Below are 19,893 nucleotides of genomic sequence, written 5' to 3'. Positions count from 1 at the left end.
CATAAAACTTCAAGTGTCAATAGGGCAGGAATATGTTCCAGGACTGACAAGGAAGGAAAGATGTAGCCCAGAAGTAAGAGGGAACAGAAAAAAAGAAACAAATAACACAAAAGTTCAGTCCACATGGTGCACGAATATGCTCAGAGCTACTGGAAGGATCTGAGTACTGTGATTCAGAAGCAGTCTATGCAGGAGGGCCTTCTCTAAAAGGGAGGGTATATTTGGAACAGGGCATAGATAAAGGGGAGAGACAGTATCTGGCAGGGATTAAATAGCAGGCCAGTCTAAAAAGCAGACAGCATTCTTTTTTCAACAATTGAGCAGAAAACCTATGAAGATGATGACATAAAGTAATATTGAGCAGTGGGGAGGAGTTAGGGTCACAGGGACCTCTGGGTACAAGGGACCCTATGCGCAGGCTTGCATTTGAATCAGTAGACGATTTAAGCCAGAGTGGTCTGCAGAGCAGGATTGGCTTCAAAAATGCTTGTGAACCAGACAATGAATTTCCTCAGCTGCTTCCCACTCTCCACTCTATTTTTAACAACTTCTTTCCCCCATCCCCCAGGACTGATCCTGGGCCAAGTTGGAATTTCAATCACATTTCATGCAGTACTACAACTGGAAAGAACTCTAGTTTGTATTGTTTGTGTTATTTACAAAATACGTATTTGAAAATAAGTAAAGTATTCAAGATTATACAAATCAAGACTGAAACTCATCCTATTATTATTTTTTTTAATGCCTACTATGTTCTAGGCACTGTTCTGAATACTGAGAATAGAGGGATGAAGACAGATCCCTTTCAGGCTTTCTGTCATTGCTTAGTCTACTTCAGCATTCAAATTTCCTTACGTCAGCTCTTTGGAGTTTCCAGCCACCATTTTTGAGTTTCTCCCATGCTCTATTATTACCTAGCCCTGAAGTGTGCTGTGCTTCCTTCCTGTTCTGTCCTCATCCTTTCCACCCATACCTCCCTTCAAACTCTCTCTCAGAAAAGTATCTGACACATGAAGTCAGCTTTCCAGACCTCGGTTTATGTGCCCTGGAGGGTACAAAAGAACTTTCCAAGATACAGATATGAATTCTTCCAAAAGAATCATTCCATGGCCTTCAACTCCCTTATCAATTCTTCTTAAAATTGATCTGCTCGAGAAAGTATTTCTTCTCCTTTCTCACTTTCCTTTTCACAACTTTTCTCCCTCTGTACAAGGGAAGGCATAGCATAATCTTACTCTGTGAAAGTGTCCCAGAGGCTAAGGTAGTGCCAGTGATAATGTCAGTGCTGAGAACGAGAATGACTAATAACTGAGTAATGTCTCCTTTTGAAAGTCAGTGGTTTCCGGTCCGTTTCTTTCAACATAATTGAAATTGAAGCTAATAGAAATGTCAACTAATAGATCGATAGAAATTATTTTGATGATAGATCGCTGTGTAATTTTTAACACATAACTAACAGAAAATTCAAATAATTTAGGATTATTACTATAACAAAACAACTTCCATTCTCTGAGCAATGGTTTATCAATGCCATTTATTTATGTGAACAAGGTTCCTCAGAGTTTATATCTCCAAAATGATGATTTAGAATGGAATAATGCTGAAACATTTGTCATTGTGATAATACGTAGTCTTCATGGATGCACACAAGAATTAAAAAAAGTGCAATCCACATTATTATAAAATGGTGTTCCAATAAGTTTTTAAAATGTTGTCTAATGTATTTTTAAAAATTTGTCATCTATTTCTATTACCCTGGTGAAATGTATGCTAGTCATATAATAATATCTAGAAGAAAATTGTTTTCAAAACTCTTACAGCCAAGAGGACAGGAAACAAAAAAGCAGGTAGATAGGTAGTTAGGGAGAGAGAGAGACACAGAGAGACACAGAGAAGACAGAGAGAGCGATAGATAAATAGATAGATAATAGACGATAAATATGTAAAAATCAATAAAAGGCTCTCAGTTATAAAAATATAATATCTTGAACTGTGAGTTCAGTAAGAAAAATAATGCAAAATTTTTATTTTTTAAAGATACCTGCACTCACGTAATATTTAAGATAAGTGTTGGGGGGTATGATAGCACCAACATTTAGAATTCACTGAACATATAAAGGAGTGATGTAATAGTTTCATTTAAAATGCCAATAGTCACATTCAGTAGCAATTAGATTCCCTGCAACTATTTAAATGTATGGTAATAAAATGGATGTCAACTTTAAAATATGCAAGCTGATATATTGCTTTTAAGGTTGCTGAAAGGAAAAAATGTGAAGACAAGTGTTTAAGTCCCACCCCAAATGAAAGTGCTTGATGATAATCTAACTTGTGACGCAGTCTCAAGTGAGGTTCATAATTTTTCTAGATGCCTTCTGGAGATGCCAGGCCATGAGCAATGTTGATAGGAGACTAGGAAGGCACAGAGGGATGGTTGGGAGGCATATGACTGCCTCTTCCACTCTGATGCCTCACCAACTGTATCAGTTTTCTGTGACTCTTGTAACAAATCACCACCAATTTGATGGCTTAAAACAATAGAGGTTTATTCTGACAGTTCTGGAGGCCAGAAGTCTGAAATCAATATCCTTTGGCCCAATTCAAGGTGTTGGCAAGGCCTCGCTCCCTCCAGAGGCTTTAGGGGAGAATCCATTCCTTGCTTCTTTTAGCTTGTGCTGGCTGGTGGCATTCTTTGGCTTGTGCCCACATCACTCCAATCATCCAGCATTTTCAAATCTTTCTCTGTTCTCTCATCACATTGCCTTCTCTTTTCTGTTTCTATTTTAAATTTCCCTCTGCCTTTCTCATAATAGGACCCTTGAAATTGAATTTAAGGCCCACTTGGATAACCCAGGAGAATCTCACCTCAATATCTTAACTTAATCACATGTGCAAAGACTCTGTCATACAATGTAATATTTACTGGTTCTGGGGATTAAGACATGGACACCTTTCTGGGGTCTGCTTTTCAGCCTACCACACTAGCTCTGAGAATAAGACCGTCTAATTCTAGCAATAAAACGTACTGAAAAATACTTGTAAAATGAGTGGGAAAATTACTCCTTTCTGGAGTACAACCCTTTTATCTCCTCTATGCTGAATTATTCTTCCAACTGTGAATGAATACTTCCCAAATACACCTCCCGCCTCCCATGCTGCCTTGCACTATAGCTCAAGTAATGTCTTTGACCTACTAATTCCTCTGAGTCCAGTTTCCCTTGAGAGTTAAACCCTCAGGCTTCAGCTTGCTATCAGTCCTTCTTTTACTCATTCATTCAACAAATACTGAATAAATCTTCTATGGGGCTTAGAAGTTTATGGGAAGTGAAGGAAGAGTATGTCATGGATTAAAAAAACACGAATTGATATATTAGAACTTGTCCTGAAATCACTCAGCAAACATTTATAAAATACCCACTGTAGTTGAGATTGCTAAGTTATTGAGTACAAGCCTCAGGTCTGAGAACTTTATCCTTGAGGTGGGAGATTAAACAGCAAAGTGAAGGAACAAAATAATAATTAATAATATACCATTGAGCATCTTCAGAAGTTTGTAATCTGTGAGGAGATGTTACGATTTTCTCCACCTGTCTCTCAATATCTTGTTCTTTTTCAGGAAGTCAAGCAGAGATCATGAGAAATTTCAGTGGAGGCCACATAGCAGAGTTTGTTTTGGTGGGCTTCCCTACCTCTCCACCACTCCAGCTACTCCTCTTTGCCCTCTTCCTTGCAATTTATCTGCTGACATTGTTGGAGAATGCACTCATCATTTCCACAATCTGGCTCACTCCAAACCTTCATCGCCCAATGTACTTTTTCCTTGGCCATCTCTCCTTCCTGGAGCTGTGGTACATCAATGTCACGGTTCCCCGGTTCTTGGGAGAATTTCTTACCCAGGAACATAGAGTCTCCTACGTAGGTTGCATGACCCAACTCTACTTCTTCATTGCCTTAGCCTGCACTGAGTGTGTCCTGTTGGCAGTCATGGCCTATGACCGCTACTTGGCCATTTGTGAACCTCTCCGTTATTCTAGTCTCATGTCTTCCAGCGTGGCCACTCGACTTGCTGCTTCCTCTTGGGGCAGTGGCTTCTTCAGCTCTATGATGAAGCTTCTTTTCATTTCCCGATTGTCTTACTGTGGACCCAATATCATCAACCACTTTTTCTGTGATATCTCTCCACTACTTAACCTCACCTGCTCTGACAAGGAACAAGCAGAATTAGTAGACTTCCTCTTGGCCCTTGTAATGATTCTACTCCCTCTGTTGGTTGTGGTTTCATCATATGCTTCCATAATTGCAGCCATTCTAAGGATTCCTACTGCCCAGGGACGCCACAAAGCCTTTTCCACTTGTGCCTCTCACCTGGCAGTGGTTGTCATCTACTATACCTCTACTCTCTTCACCTATGCACGGCCCCAGGCCATGTACACCTTCAACTACAACAAGATCATCTCTGTGCTCTACACCATCATTGTACCGTTCCTCAACCCAGCTATCTACTGCCTGAGAAACAAAGAGGTGAAGGATGCCCTCAGGAAGGCAGTCCTGCACAGATGCCATTCTTCAGGTGATATCCAAGATTGACATATAACAGAGCCTGGCAGGAAGAAAGAAACAGGGTCTTAATAGTGCCACCTTCAGGAATCATAAAACAGGCTTAAAGGGAACATCAATATAAATTAGTACACAGTTTCTCTAAATAGTGTTTGAGAATCTCCTCATACAAACAAGAGTTTATGAATCATTGATGTTGTATAGGGGTTTCTAAACTAAGATTGAGCTCGCTACAAGAGTCTCCTGGGAGTTTGTTAAAATGCAAATTTCCAGAAAAATCTGTGGAGAGTCTATGTCCATGACTATGTCGATTATGTCTATTTTGCAATCCTACCACACATAATGTTCAACTTCCTAGGAACTCTTGTTTCCTCTATAAGTTTGAAATTCCCTACCATGAACCAAGCCTATTATTTTATAAGTGACAAAATATAAGAAAAGGGACTTGCTGGCAGATGTCTCGAAACAAAATGATGTAGGCTTTGTTGTAGTAGTTTCAAAGATCTGAATTCTCAAGTACCACTTCTATGAGAAATCGCAAAACAAACTAAAGAATTAAAACCCATGTCACCTAATCAATACTCTTTACCTCTATAAGTCTTATACTCACTACAAGTCAAAGGAGGAGGAAAATGTAGTGCTGATATTCAGCCATGTGTACACCAATGAATATGGTTAAATGTTCATCTGTATCTCCCTTCCTTGACTCTCAGTGGGATATGAAGCTGGTTGACCTAATGAGTGTTGATTATGTAACAGGTAAAATGCATTAGAAAACGTTTATATAGGTTGGCTTCAGAATCTTCTCCAGCACTATGGCCAGCTTCTGTTTCAAGCAGTTGGTGCCTGGGTTATGCTAGTTGTCAGATATTTTAAATTTTGCCCCTGGGACAACTGACCACAGGAACAGAAAATGTCTTCCTAAGAGACAAGATGAGGGAGTGAGAGATGGGATGCAGATACCTCTGGAGTGAGTGGAAAGCCTCTGGTTCAAAGCCAGAATTATAAACCCTCTTCCAAGTTCTCCTGGTTTTTGGAAACTTGCTTGAATTTTTTAGAGAGATTTTCACATCCTGACTCCAATCTAATTTCTGCACATCAAAACCAAATTCAGTGTTTCTTTAGACGTGGGCTATGTGAAAGAATGAAAAAAGTGCTATTGAACAAATACTCATAAACACAGATCATCAGTCAGTGCACACTTGCCTATTCCGAACTAGGCTTTGCGAAAAAAAGAGATGATTGTCCATTAAAGAAAACTACCCGGTCAATAATCATTTTAGATTTTCCAGTATCTAAAATAAAATAACCAAAGAAGAAAAAGAAATATGATACTTTAAGAGGTTTAAGTTACTTTATTTTCATAAAATTTCTCGTCTTTTAAAGAAACCTCCCTGAGATTGGCTCAGTTTACCTTCCATTCATTACACTGTCTTTTCCTTTCATGGAGTTGTGGAATACATGGAGTTTTATGGTTAAGAATTCTGCTTCTTGAACTGAGAAACTTCAGTTTGCTTCGGGTTTTACCACTACTAAGTCCCTCTTATAATGAAAATAATATCACCTACCTCATATGTTTGTTGTGAATATTAAATAAATATGTCTGTGTGAGTAAAGGGTTAACAAAATTGTTTTTCTTTTTGTAGATAAATTTTTACCTTGGATTAACTTTATTTTTTTCCTTAACTTTATTGAAGTATACTTGGAAATTAAATTATAAAAATTCAAAGTGTACAATGTGATGATTTGATATACATATACATTGTGAATGGATACGCCTTGGGTTAACTTTCTAGCTCTGGTCTCTTGGAAGCCTGATAAATGTTACTAAGCAACAGCAACATTGCTTATGGTACAAATAACCCCTGGTTAGTAAAAGTCCTCTGGACTGGGAGAATTGTGCAAGTATTATAAATATTTGGTGGTAAGTCATATCTTTGGGCTACTTTTGTAACTTGGCATGTCTTTTTCAGTGAACTCTAGAAGCTATAGATGCCCATCAAACTGTTATAAGAGATATTGGATCTTAGGGGGCTTGACAATTCTAAGTCAAGTTGGACAATGCACCCCTTTGTGCAAATCTCATGTCCTCACACCTGCACGTTGACTTTGAATCCCAGAGACCAGCCCCTTGTCTGCTTTGAGCACTCCTTCTACATAAGAGAAACTCCTGATGCTGCCCTTTTGTGTTTCTATCTTATATTTCTCTTAATGAAACTGATGCTAAGTGTGGCCTTGGGTAGTATGTGAATTTGATTGGTGAATCCTGGAAAGATCTTCCGGTGTATAATAATTACCTCACAGTAAGCATTCAATAAATGCTGAGCCCCGTCTTTATTATTATATTGTCATTAAGTGTATGATTATATACTTTCTAACACATGTACATCTTCTATTAATCATGCATCAAACTCATTCTTACTCAAACTGAGATTGGAAGATTGACTGTGTTCTCTAGGACATCTGTGGAAAGCAAAGCTCCAAGTAACTTTGTGTAACTATATGAAGGTAATAAGTTGGCTAGAAAATTTAGCATGTCCAATTACCTGACCTAAATTATTCCAATGTGCCATTGAGTTGAGTCAGTGAGGTTCACACTCCTTGTTAAAAATGGGTAGAACATATCATAACTCTTTGGTAGAATATTAAACATAGTACATTACTCTCTTCTTAGCCATTCTGGCCTTAGATTTCATGCTTGATCCTCATTTTCTAGATATTTGCTTAAATATTAAAAGAGGAAGAGCTACAAAATTTCAGTTGGTACAAATTCTAATTGTGTGACTCTTATGTCTCATTCTTTCCCAGGGGCATATGACAGCCCTCCCGATTTGTTTTTCCTCCAGTGTGAGAGATTCCCACAGTGTGTAATTGCTGTAGAGAGTTCATTCTTCTTTGCTATGATAACCCAAATTTTTTTCAAGGTGAAATTATGCCCAACCCAGGCAATGAATCTGCATCTCTTTGCCATGTGTCTGATTTATCAGGTTTTCTTGCAGCTAGGAGTGGTCATATTTCTCATTTTTTGTCCATTAGAATGTAAGTGGAATTCTACTGGAGAAGCTTTCATTTTAAGAGAAAAATGTAGCTAGTAACTAGTGCTTCTCCTTCCCTTTTGTTGAACTTGGATATGATGCCTCGAGTTCCACCAGCTATCTATGAGATAACAAACATAAGGAAGAAAGGTCAGCATATTGAGGCTGGAGATGCAGAAATATAGGAAAACCACGAGTCTTTGATAGTATGGTTGAGAAGCTAAACCAACACCAGGAAATATCTACATGTATGTTTTTTAACTAAATGATGAAAAATTAACTCCCATTTGTTCAAGTCACTGTAATTTGTGCTTTCTTTCATTTTCAGCCTAATATAACTGATGCTGTGTATTTATTTAAATTTTGCCTTGAATTTTTCAAATAACTTTTCATTTTAGATTTTGAAAAAAATTTTTAAATGGAATACATTTTTCTATGTTTCCAGAGAAAGATCATGACTCCTCGCCCCAAATCTTATATTATATCATTCCATCAAGTGTGATATTCACTTATCTCTTTAAACTTATAATTCACAGGTTAGCCAGAGAAAGGCTGTTTATTTCCCAGATGCTATATCTGCTATTCCAACAGCTACTACCAAGTCAGTTTTATTTTATTTTGCCATACTCTATTTTACTTTTTTTTATTTTACTTATTTTTTAGGTTATAAATGTGTATTCATTGCAGCCAACTTTTCACCAGGAATGGATAACAGGAAGAGATCAAGGAAATGGCATGTAATCAATTTAATTATTATTCTTTAAATGAAATTAATCCCCAAAATGGCAGCACTGTTCATCACAATTGACTAAGAATGCTCTTGCATTTAAAAAGAAAACAAATTATGTAATTTTTATTCATGAAACACTGCATAGAAAGCACAAAATGTGGTTAGGTGCCTCAAAATTTTTGTGACTTAGAAGAGGAAATAGGAAATACATAACTTTCAGAAATAATTATAAAATTTGAGGAACATTATGTTTCCCCAGTAAATTTTAACTTATTCATTTAAAAATTACTCTATTTCTCCCTTCCAAAGCTAACTGCATATTCATCCTAAATATTTCTTCAAAGGCAGACATAGTACAGTATATAAACTCTGCGCTTTTTCTCACAAGCTGTAGTCTCTATCTGTATTTTCAATGTTATCTCTAATTAACTGTTTTTTCCTTCTGTGACAGGACATAATAAAGAGTGAACTTAGAATTCCCTTTTTGCTTTGAGCACTCAGAGTTCTAACCACAATTTTTTGTACCAAGAAATGATTATAAACAGTTATAACAAGAAAATACTATATGTTGTTTTTATCACTTCTAAATTCACAATGGTAGCTAGCAAGATAATTTTTTTAAAAAAATTCAAAGAGGGTAATTGTAGTTTTAACCATAAAACTCCCCATGATGGTGTGTAATCAACCGGGTCCTTCTCCGGCATCTTGTCTTTCTTGGCATTGAAGTTATATATTTATGATGTTATATAAATAAAATGAGACTCTGTTCAATTCATTCATTCCCTCACCCAACAGAGTTTTAGGTGTCCACTAAGTACCAGACACGATACTAGAAAACATTGAGATGGACAGCGTCTCTGACCTTGAGAACTCTCAGTATAGGAATTTTTTAACTGATTTTTAAAGAGACTGTCTTTCTATCCTCCACCAAGTTTTGTCAATTTAATGAACAGAATTTTTATTTAAGAAGTAGCATAGAGTGGATTCTATTTCTAGTTTGAAGACTGGAAATATGAGACAATCTCTAGAGATGCTAATGAACTCAGGAGTCTTTTAATTAGAAACTGCTTCATTATTTCTTTCAAATATTTAGGAAATTTCAAAAGTTCTTATGTTCACATGCAAGCATACTACAAAGGAAATTGGAAATTAAATTGGGTAATTTTTTGAACGCTTTCAGTTTGCAAGGCATGATACAAATACAAATAATAGGACGAATTTATCTGCCATTTATCATGTGGCAGGCACTGTTCTATGCACCTTACATATATTAACCCATATAATGATCACTATAATTGTAAGATCCATACTGTCATTATCTCACTTTTACCAAAAAAATAAATAAATAAAACAAAAACTAAGACATAGATTAACTTTTCGAAGGTCATATAACTAGAACATTGCAAAGCCAAGTTTCAAACCTAAGCACTTTAGCTTTATAGTCCATATTCTGAACTACTTAATACTAACTTTTGATTTAACATTAGTTTCATCTTTAAAGATGAAGAACGTGATATTTGGAGAGGCTTGAGAATTTGTTTACATCACAGAGCTAACAAAGAGCAATGAAAACCTATGTTTTTCTTTTTTTATTATTGGATATATTTGACATGTAACATTGCTAAATTTAAAAGGCACATGTTACTTTGATTAATTTAAATATTGCAATATGATTGTCTTTGTAGCTATATTTATGACATTATATAATTATAATATAATACTCATTATACTGTGCATTAGTTCACTATGGCTTATTTACTACTTGTTGTAAGTTTGCACCCTTATCTTTGCTCACCACCCCCATTCCCTAGTAACCACCATTTTACTGTTTTTTACGAATGTGGCTTTTAGTTTTTTTTTAGATTCCACATATAAATGATGTCATACAGTACTTGTCTTTGTCTGACTTATCTCATTTAGCATAATGTGCTCAAGTTACACTCATGTTGTTACAAATGGAAGGATGTCCTTCTTTCTTATGACTGAATAATACTCCACTGTGTATTTATACCACACTTTTTTGTAATCTTTTATTTTTTATTCTTGAGGTCACATTGGTTTATAACATTATATAAACTTCAGGTATACATCATTATATTATGACTTCTGTATCAACTGCATTGTGTTCATCACCAACAATCTAGTTGCCATCTGTCACTGCACATACGTGTCCCTTTACTCCATTTGCCCTCCCCCTACTTTCTTCCCCTCTGATAAACCAATCTGTTCTCTGTACCTATGTTTGTTTGTTTGCTTTTCCTCCACATATGAGTAAAGTCATATTGTTATTGTCTTTCTCTGTCTGACATTTCGCCTGGCCTAATATCCTGAAGGTCTACTCATATTGTAGCAAATGACAAGATGTTGTCTTTTTTAATGGCTGAGTAGTATTCCATTGTATATCTATTTATATACACCACATCCTCTTTATCCATTCTTCCACTGTTGGGCACATAGGTTGCATCCAAGTCTTGGCTATTGTGAATGCTGCAATGAACATAGAGGTTCAAATATTTTTTTGAATTAATGTTTTTGTGCTCTTTGGATAAATACCCAAAAGTGTAATAGCTGGATCATATGGCAGTTCTATTTTTAATTTTTTGAGACATCACCATAGTGTTTTTCATAGTGGTTGGACTAATTTACATCCCCACCAGCAGTGTGCAAGGGTTCCTTTTTCATCACATCCTCACCAGAACCTGTTGTCTCCTGTCTTCTTGATGACAGGCATTCTAGTGAGAGTGAGGTGCAAATCAAAGTCATGTTTTTCTTAATTGAAAACCATGTCCTCTTTCTGTTGCATTTCACAGGAATTTTTAATTTTCTATATCACGTTTTCTTCGTCTAAATCAGGGGAATGCTATTAACCCTCTCTTATTGACTGAAGTTTTGATGAGAGAGGAGCTTCTGGTTCTTGAAGTATACCAGCAAATGCCTAAGGACTGCGTAAAACTGTTACAGTAAAACTATTTGAAACTGACCCATGACCAAAATAGTTCCTGACTCTTAGAAGATACTCAGCAGTAAATATTTATTGAATAAATGAATAATCAAGCTCCTAGAGATTGGGAACACAGAATATCACCAAAGAACCACAAATGAGCTAGAATACTCCCTGAAAATGAAGTATTTTCTCAGTTTTTTGTCGAAGAAATTTGCTTTTGTATTTTTTTTATTGAATTGGAAAATAATGAAGACTAAATTGCAATTATTCCTAGAAATATTAACTAGGATCCTTGTAATTCAGAGAATTTTCCTATTCTTCCTTAAGGGAATTCTGTTATTTTGGCACAGAACTTAATTATATACTTGGGAAGGCTATTTTATCTTGACTATTCCTCATCTTTCCCAATTCCAGAAAAGTACAGGGTCCTACATGGTCAACATCCTTACCTTTTAAGGCATATGATATCCCAAGAAATCCTGCTCATTTTATGCCCTGTGGTTCTCAGGCTAACCATCCCTGTGTGTGCAAGTATTGTAACCCATGTGTGGCTTATACATCCAAAGAGATAATTGTCCACTTTCCATGACAGTATACTTTCTATACAGTCTGACTACTTCCTACCTTCTCCAAATACTTTTATATTCTTCTAAATGTGTACCTTTTACAGGTAATAAAAGTAAATATACATATATTCTTATTCGTTTTTGAAAATACAAGTGTTGTCTGAATGTGGTTTTTTTTTTATATATCTACTGAGTTACTTATGCATGAGAGTCATGCTGGTATATAGAGTTGTTACTTTGTGTGCACTATATCTGAGTGTGTTTGAAGTTTGTACCTCTGTGTGTGCTCATATACTTGGGTCTCCAAATAAGAATGACCATTCTCCAGAAAGAGAAGAGGATACACACGCACACACAAATACACACACTTTTCCCTCATCTTCCTCTTCTCCAGAGTCTGGTGGGAAGGAGAGCATTGTGTTTCAAATCACTCTAAGATCTCTCTTGTGCCTTGAGATTTCACATAGCTTGCTAGCTCCTCTCTTAGAATTCCTCCAGCATCCCCTTGAGCCCTGAAAAGGCCAAATACTTTCCTGAGGGCTGTGTCTGTTGAGAGGTCCCCTGTGGGTGTGAAGGAGTTGGCTTATGCTCCTCCAGTAGCTTTAAGGTAGGCAAAAGCACAAATAGCTCCATTCTGTGCCTTCTTCAAGGTGAGCAGAGACACAACCATACTTTCCCAAGAACTCTCTAGGCTTAGGGAATTCCCTTCCTCCTTCTAGTCTATACGATTTCTTTCCTTTTCTCAGCGTAAGCTGGCCATGCCTGACGAGACTTGGAAAACAGTTACAATTTGTATCACTGAGAAAATGGTGAGTTGAAAAAGTACTCTCAGATATTTTCAAAAGGAGAATTTGGCCAGCTTTTAATTATTTATTATTATGAAGTTAAGGAGGGGGTAATTGAAAATCATTTTTATTTAAATCATCGATTCTCCAGAGTTTTCATTTTATTGATTTTTAAAAGTAATTTGTCTTCTTTGAGCCTTTGGTGAGTAGTATAGCAGCAGTGCATAGTGGGGGAGTGAATTTAATACATATAGAGATTAATTTCAGTTCAACAAATATTTCTTTAGCACCCATGCATATTAAGCCATATGAAAAATGTTAGAGATTCAGAGATATGTGTAATATAGATTATTGTGTCATTTTAAGACTTTCTTATAAGCACTCACTGTAGAAGAAATAGGCTTGGGTCTCCAAAATTGCCCAGTGGTCTATTTTCCTGAAGATTCCTCAATTTAATGCATCAGCTCAGCTCTAAGCCTTGTACAGTGCAGAGTCCAGATGTACTATGACTTAACAGACAGCAAAACAGAAAGTGGCAGAGAAACTAGAATTAATGAGTGAGAGTACAGAAATGAATATGTGTATGTAAGGAGTGGTGGTGGAAGGTAGGTACCTGAGTATGCATTTGTGTTTTTATGTTAAGTAAGGGCAGGGGGTGGCCAAGGTGATGATGGCTGCAGTTTTGATGACTTATAACTCCCTAGAAGACCAAAGAAAATTTCACTTCTCTTCATAGTACTATAAGGGGAGGAAAGTAAGATTCCTTTCCCTTTATGCTGTTTATTCAAAAAATGCATCATGTGGTCACATTTATCCTCAATTTGAAATCCTTAGATAAACTGCAAAGATTAATCATGTTCAAAATGAGACTCAGAGAAATTAAACCACTTTCCTAAAACTACTTAGATGAAAAAAAATTATTTTGAAACATAAGCCATGATTTTAGAGAGTTATAAAAGGTATAGGGGACCAGTGATATGAAATATGGATTTTTTCCTCTAACGTCTTCAAAACCAGCTTGTAGAAGAAATTGAGAGCTGAAAAGAGGGTCACTACATGACAGTTAATTATTCTGCACTGCTGTAAACTTGGGAACTGCAATGCATATAGCCCTGAAACATATTTATTTCTAAGAGGTACTGGGAAGAGGGAGATGGACTAAATTATATCTTTTTATTTTTTTTAAAGATTTTATTTTTCATTTTTTTCCTTTTTCTCCCCAAAGCCCCCCAGTACATAGTTGTATACTCTTCTTTGTGGGTCCTTCTAGTTGTGGCATGTGGGATGCTGCCTCAGCGTGATTTGATGAGCAGTGCCATGTCCGCGCCCAGGATTCGAACCAACGAAACACTGGGCCACCAGCAGCATAGCGCGCGAACTTAACCACTTGGCCACGGGGCCGGCCCCGAATTATATCTTTTTAAAACTGATTTAAAGGAGTAAAAAATGTGTTTATCCTTTTTAGAAAATGTCTTGCCATTGAGGGTCCAAGACTGATAAGTACACTTCTGACCTACTTACATCTTTTTCTAATCTCCCTGCAGGAGTTGGTAGATTGAGCATAAATGATTATCCTGTTGCATTTCTAGTCTCTGTGTCTCACTTTGGAGATTTCTGGGAATTCGGTTTGGCCAGACCAATCTTCACAGACCTGGCATGACAATTTTTAAAATGCCTCCATTATTGGGAGTGCTTTGACCACATAAGTTTTCTCCTTTGTCTCTCTCTCCCTGGGAAATCACAAGCAGAGCTCCCTGCTCCTCTTTGTTGGAAGGCACAAAGGGATGAAGCTATGCCTGTTTCCTGTTTTTCAGAATAAAATTAAGGCTTAAATCCCAAGTCTATTTTCCACAGCCTTCTGACATTGCTTACCATTAAATGCTCCAATTAAACTGAGATTATCCAATAAGGATGACCACAAACTTCAGGAGAACTAACAACTTGGTTACACACACACACTCATGAATACACATACACATATATGAGAGAGAAACATAGCATGGTTCAGTCTAAAGAAGGAAAGACATGAGGATATGAGGCAGGGGTGATAGATTGGTGGTGGAGATTGGAGAGTGAATGGACCTGACAGCTCTTTTCAGAGAGTGAAAGGCTATCCTTTGAGAAAGTAGTAAGACTTATTCTTTGCATCTCCAGAAAACAGAACCAGAACCCATGAATGCGGCGAGGTTACGTTCCATAGGAGAAAGCCCTGCATCTCCCAGTCAGAGATTTCTTATTTTTAAGTATGGCTATATTTGTAGACATAATTTTCTGCTCCTGAAGAGGATCAAGCAGAAGTTAGGTGAATACTTGGATATATCTATTGGATATTCACAAAATTGGCAAGGAGTTAAATTGTATGGCCTTTCAGGTTCCTTGCAGCGCTAAAATCCTGTGGTTCTAGAGCTGAATGTACCCCTTCTACTTCTTTAGTAGTGTGTGTGTGTGTGTGTGTGTAGATAATACAATAGACTATTAATTGTGAAAGCTTGTAACATAGCCTTTTTAAAAAACATGCTTGGAAGTCTCATACTAACTTTTAGAATTCTGTTCAAATCAAGCTAAAATTTAAGACGATTTTTCCTTCTTGCACTTACATTATTAGTCCATAGAAGAAATTAAATTTAATGGAGTTTGTAACATAGCCAGGTATTAAAGCTTGCCAAGGACTGAAACGTTATCAATAAATTGCTACCCTGCCACTATATAGTTGTTTGACATTGGGAAAATCTCTTAAGCACTCTTGGGTTCACTTCCCTTACCTGAAAATAAAAAATTGAACTAAAATCTCACTGGTTTAAAATACTATTATTCTATGAAGTAAGTCCACAATGGAGAGCTGCAAGTTGGCTACAAGGAACAGAGAGATGGTTTAAAGCTGCTGAAAATAATGTTTTTGATATCCAGAGTACTGAAATACATATCTGGCTCTTGGTTCTCATCCTGGCAATTTGATTCTTCACTCCTTAAGCTTTCATTCCTCAGACAGAGTGCTTTTAAAACTGTTTTCAAAGGTGCGATTTAATGCTCAGAAGAAGAAAAAAAAATTACCCAACTCAAAGAGCATCCTCTGCCAACTCATACAGAAAAAGTAGTGGGGAGGAAAAAGAAATTTGGGCATTTTTTTTCAATTCTGTCATTAAACAATTAATTGTGTGACCTTGAGCTAGATATTTAATATCTCTGGGTAAAGCAGCCACTATGACATTTGTCCTAGCTAACTCCATGATTATAAGGATTAAATGAAATAATGTGCTTTCAGATATTATAAAGTGATATGCAAATGTGAGGCATCATCTGGCTGTGAAAATGTTGCCATATATTCAGCACATCCTCCTCAGGGATCCATTTGCTGTAGAACATCTGTTGGAGGAAAGGTTGTTAACTATGAGAGCCTTGCTCTCTTCTTCATATGACTGCCATATGGACTGTATAAACAGATTTGGAAGCTTCTGGATGTGATTAAGATAATCTAGCCCTGGAGATTTGGAACCTAGATCCCTTATTACTTTTACATTGCATGTCACTTTTGGCAAAGCATACAACCTCCTTGTGCATTAATTTCCCATTTATCAAAATATAACAATTATGTCTATAATATATACACATTATGTATATATATATTACATATATAATATGTATATACATGTATATAAATATGGAGACTTTTGAGGATAAAATGTACTTCCAATTGTTTTCCTCTTTTATTTGACTACTAGAAATCTCAAAACTAAGTTCCATGTTTAGATGATAAAACTGCTCACTCAGATGTTCTTGATATAAAACCATATACTCCTTTCTTTTCCCTTTCTTTCTTTTTGTTTTTTTAAGATTTTATTTTTTCCTTTTTCTCCCCAAAGCCCCCCGGTACATAGTTGTACATTCTTCGTTGCGGGTCCTTCTAGTTGTGGCATGTGGGACGCTGCCTCAGTGTGGTTTGATGAGCAGTGCCATGTCTGCGCCCAGGATTCGAACCAACGAAACACTGGGCCGCCTGCAGCGGATCACGCGAACTTAACCACTCGGCCACGGGGCCAGCCCCTTCCCTTTATTTCTTTCTATCTTTATCTTGTACTCAATCATCTTGTGGTACTGTATCTGGACTTTTATATTTCTGTTGAAAGTAGAGGAAGAATAAGAGAATGTATAACTTCTGTGACAAGGTCCCCCACTTTATTTACTAATCCTTAGTCTTAAAATTATATATGCTGTTTTTATTTCCAGCTTTAATTCTAAGACATCTACTCTGAGAATAACTATATCTATTGCTAAAGTTCTGAAAATATATTGCATTCTCTTATTTACTAGAGTCATTCTTAGAACAATTTAGTTAGGCTAGAATTCTTCTAGGGGCCACTGGAAAGGGTTACAAGGAGAAAAGACTTTCAGGTATAATGTCCTGCCTATACATTTTGGAATAAAATGATGCATCCAGGAAATAAGCCCAAAGACACACCTCTGAAGACTGGTATCCTATTACTGTGAACAAGAACATGCCTCCCATACTGCCCCTCAGTAGCTAGAAATATGTTAATTCCACCTGTCCATTTAAAAGGATGGAGATATGGTGAGAAAAAGGAAGAATGGAGAATAGGCATAAACTATTCATAAATAGGTTTCAAGTTGGTTAGGCTCTCAGACTAAGGGATTAAAAGAAAGCATGTTGAAGGAAACCTGGGGAGGATTCATAGACCCTGCCTTGTTTATAAGCTCCACTGTCCCACTGCCTAGTAAATCCTAGATTGTGGTGAGCAAGGCCAAATTTTGTGTTGAGTGTGTGTGTGTGTGTTTGTTAAGGGGCTGAAGTCCAACAAGAATACAATCGTTTGTTGAATTTAAACTATGATAAATTGTTTTCCTTTTTTGGTTATCTGTTTTCCTTTCTAAATGTGGATAATTAAGAGTTGACTATTCTGCCTTTCTTTAGGATCCTAAAGCCAACATCTAGGTAGAAAGAGGGAAATGGGTGGGACAGGCAGCAGTGTTCCAGCTCTTTCACCCCATGACCATTTCCTCAGGAAAAAAAAAATAGCCTTTCCAATTGTCTCACATATTTATGCCACAAAACAAGGTTGATGATAAACAGAAAATAAGAGTGACTGGCTCTGGAGAAGAGCAGAAGAGAGAAATCAAGCAGTAGGACACAGAGAAGGATTAAAAATGGTACAGTGTTTAGTGTCCAGTAGGCTTTGCAATGATTCTCAGCCCAACCTAGAAGGAGGCCATACATTTTGCTGAATTACTGGACAGGAATGTAGAAAGGTCACCAACTGCAGAAGGCATCTTCGTTCTCCATTTTTTCTAGTATTACTTACAAACAAGTTATGGGTTCTTTAATCTAATACCCTTGGAAAGGTCGCCTCCCCCTTTCTCATTAACAATGGATGTTTTTTCCACCATTTAGATCTTTGTTGATTTTTTTTGACAGGACATTGGGGGTATTAGTAGTGTGTCCTGGAAGGGTATCAGCAATTATCCATAGGAACTTAAACTCTAAAGTTCATTAGCTGCTGACAAAATGTGATGTAATTATACTACATCCACCTTAGAAATAAAAGAACTAATATTCTGAAAGCTTATGCAGTATGTTCACTTAGCTAGAGTTGGACAAAAGTGGAATTTGAATGTACTTTTTGCAAACTCCTAATCAAGCACTCTATACAATGGATTAGATAAAAGAAAATGTTTATCCTTTAAATTACCCATTTGATTTTGTTCTCTGAGAAGCTAATGAATAGTTATATTAAATTTGCTATGAATCTTGTGTGTCTACTCAAATATTGCTTCGTTCAAGCTCTATAACCTTGTTAAATAGGTCAAAAAATAGGAGAAATCTCTTCATTTTACAGATAAGCGTGATCGTGCAACTTCTCCAGAGTCACACAAATTATACTTGGGAAGGGCAACTGAGTATCCGGCTTCTTTTCCACATGAAGTAGATGGGAATGTATTGCCTATAGTGAAAGGGTGGTATAAAGGTCATCCTTTTATGCCCAACAGTGATATATTGGAAAAGCATAGAACTGGGAATCAGAAGGTTCCAATTTCACTTCTGCGTGATCTTGGATAAGTTCTCTCTCTTGGTTTAATTTTAAAAAATTAAAATACAAGCTCCTTAAAGTACATTTTTGCTCAAAAGTTTTGATTCTAATCATAACTTAGAAGGAAGCAAAGATATTAAGGCAGGAGAGTGTCTATTGTGATGGTTTGCTGATGCGGGGTGTTTTCAGTGTCAATAACCATAAGCTAGTACTTGGGATGTGGAAGGAATTGATTTTGTCTGTGCCCACAGCCAGCTCCGATCACTAAGATTCTGAAGATAGACAACCAGACAGCGACAACACATTTCATTCTTCTGGGATTTCCAACACGGCCAGCCTTCCAGCTGCTCCTCTTCTTTGTTTTTCTGGTAACCTACCTGCTGACACTGCTAGAGAACTTTCTTATCATCCTAGCAATTCGCAGTGATGGACAGTTGCATAAGCCCATGTACTTCTTTCTGAGCAACCTCTCTTTCCTGGAAATGTGGTATGTCACAGTCATCAGCCCCAAGATGCTAATAGACTTCCTCAGCCATGACAAAACCATTTCCTTCAACAGCTGCATGACTCAACTTTACTTCTTTGTGACCTTTGTCTGCACTGAATACATCCTCCTTGCTGTTATGGCCTTTGACCGCTATGTAGCCATTTGTAATCCACTACGCTACACGGTTATCATGACCAACCAGCTTTGCGGTACACTGGCTGGGGGATGCTGGTTCTGTGGGCTCGTGACTGCCATGATTAAGATGATTTTCATAGCTCAACTCCACTACTGTGGCACACCTCACATTAATCACTACTTTTGTGATATTTCTCCACTCCTCAATGTCTCCTGTGAAGATTCTTCACAGGCTGAGCTAGTGGACTTCTTCCTGGCCCTCATTGTCATTGCTATCCCCTTTTGTGTAGTGGTGGCATCTTATGTCACTATTCTCATGACCATCCTCAGGATCCCTTCTGCTCAGGGCCGCCAAAAGGCGTTTTCCACCTGTGCCTCTCACCTGACAGTTGTAATTCTCTTCTATTCCACAACTCTTTTCACCTATGTCCGCCCTAAGCTTATGTATGCCTACAATTCCAACAAAGTGGTATCTGTGCTCTACACTGTCATGGTCCCACTCCTCAACCCCATCATTTACTGTCTGAGGAATCGTGAAGTAAAGGCAGCTCTCAAGAAGACCATACTTTGCACAGGAAGTGGACCCAGGGAAGATGCAGCTTTGAGTAATTAA

General features: G+C 37.2%; 2 protein-coding genes across 2 annotated transcripts; both read left to right on the top strand.

Moving 5' to 3' along the window:
* Positions 1–3,633: 3,633 nt before the first annotated feature.
* On the top strand, positions 3,634–4,587 carry OR6P1 (olfactory receptor family 6 subfamily P member 1). Its single transcript, XM_014848293.3, has one exon. The coding sequence runs from the start codon at positions 3,634–3,636 to the stop codon at positions 4,585–4,587; it is 954 nt and encodes a 317-aa protein (XP_014703779.1).
* Positions 4,588–12,590: 8,003 nt separating this feature from the next.
* Positions 12,591–19,893, top strand: LOC106835790 (olfactory receptor 6Y1). The gene is made up of 2 exons (XM_014848399.2): positions 12,591–12,641; positions 18,910–19,893. The coding sequence occupies exons 1-2, from the start codon at positions 12,591–12,593 to the stop codon at positions 19,891–19,893; spliced, it is 1,035 nt and encodes a 344-aa protein (XP_014703885.1).

This window comes from Equus asinus, chromosome 25, assembly GCF_041296235.1.
Source record: "Equus asinus isolate D_3611 breed Donkey chromosome 25, EquAss-T2T_v2, whole genome shotgun sequence".
Taxonomy (NCBI): domain Eukaryota; kingdom Metazoa; phylum Chordata; class Mammalia; order Perissodactyla; family Equidae; genus Equus; species Equus asinus.
Note: the sequence above shows the minus strand (reverse complement) of the source record. Positions and strands in the feature narration are given on the sequence as shown.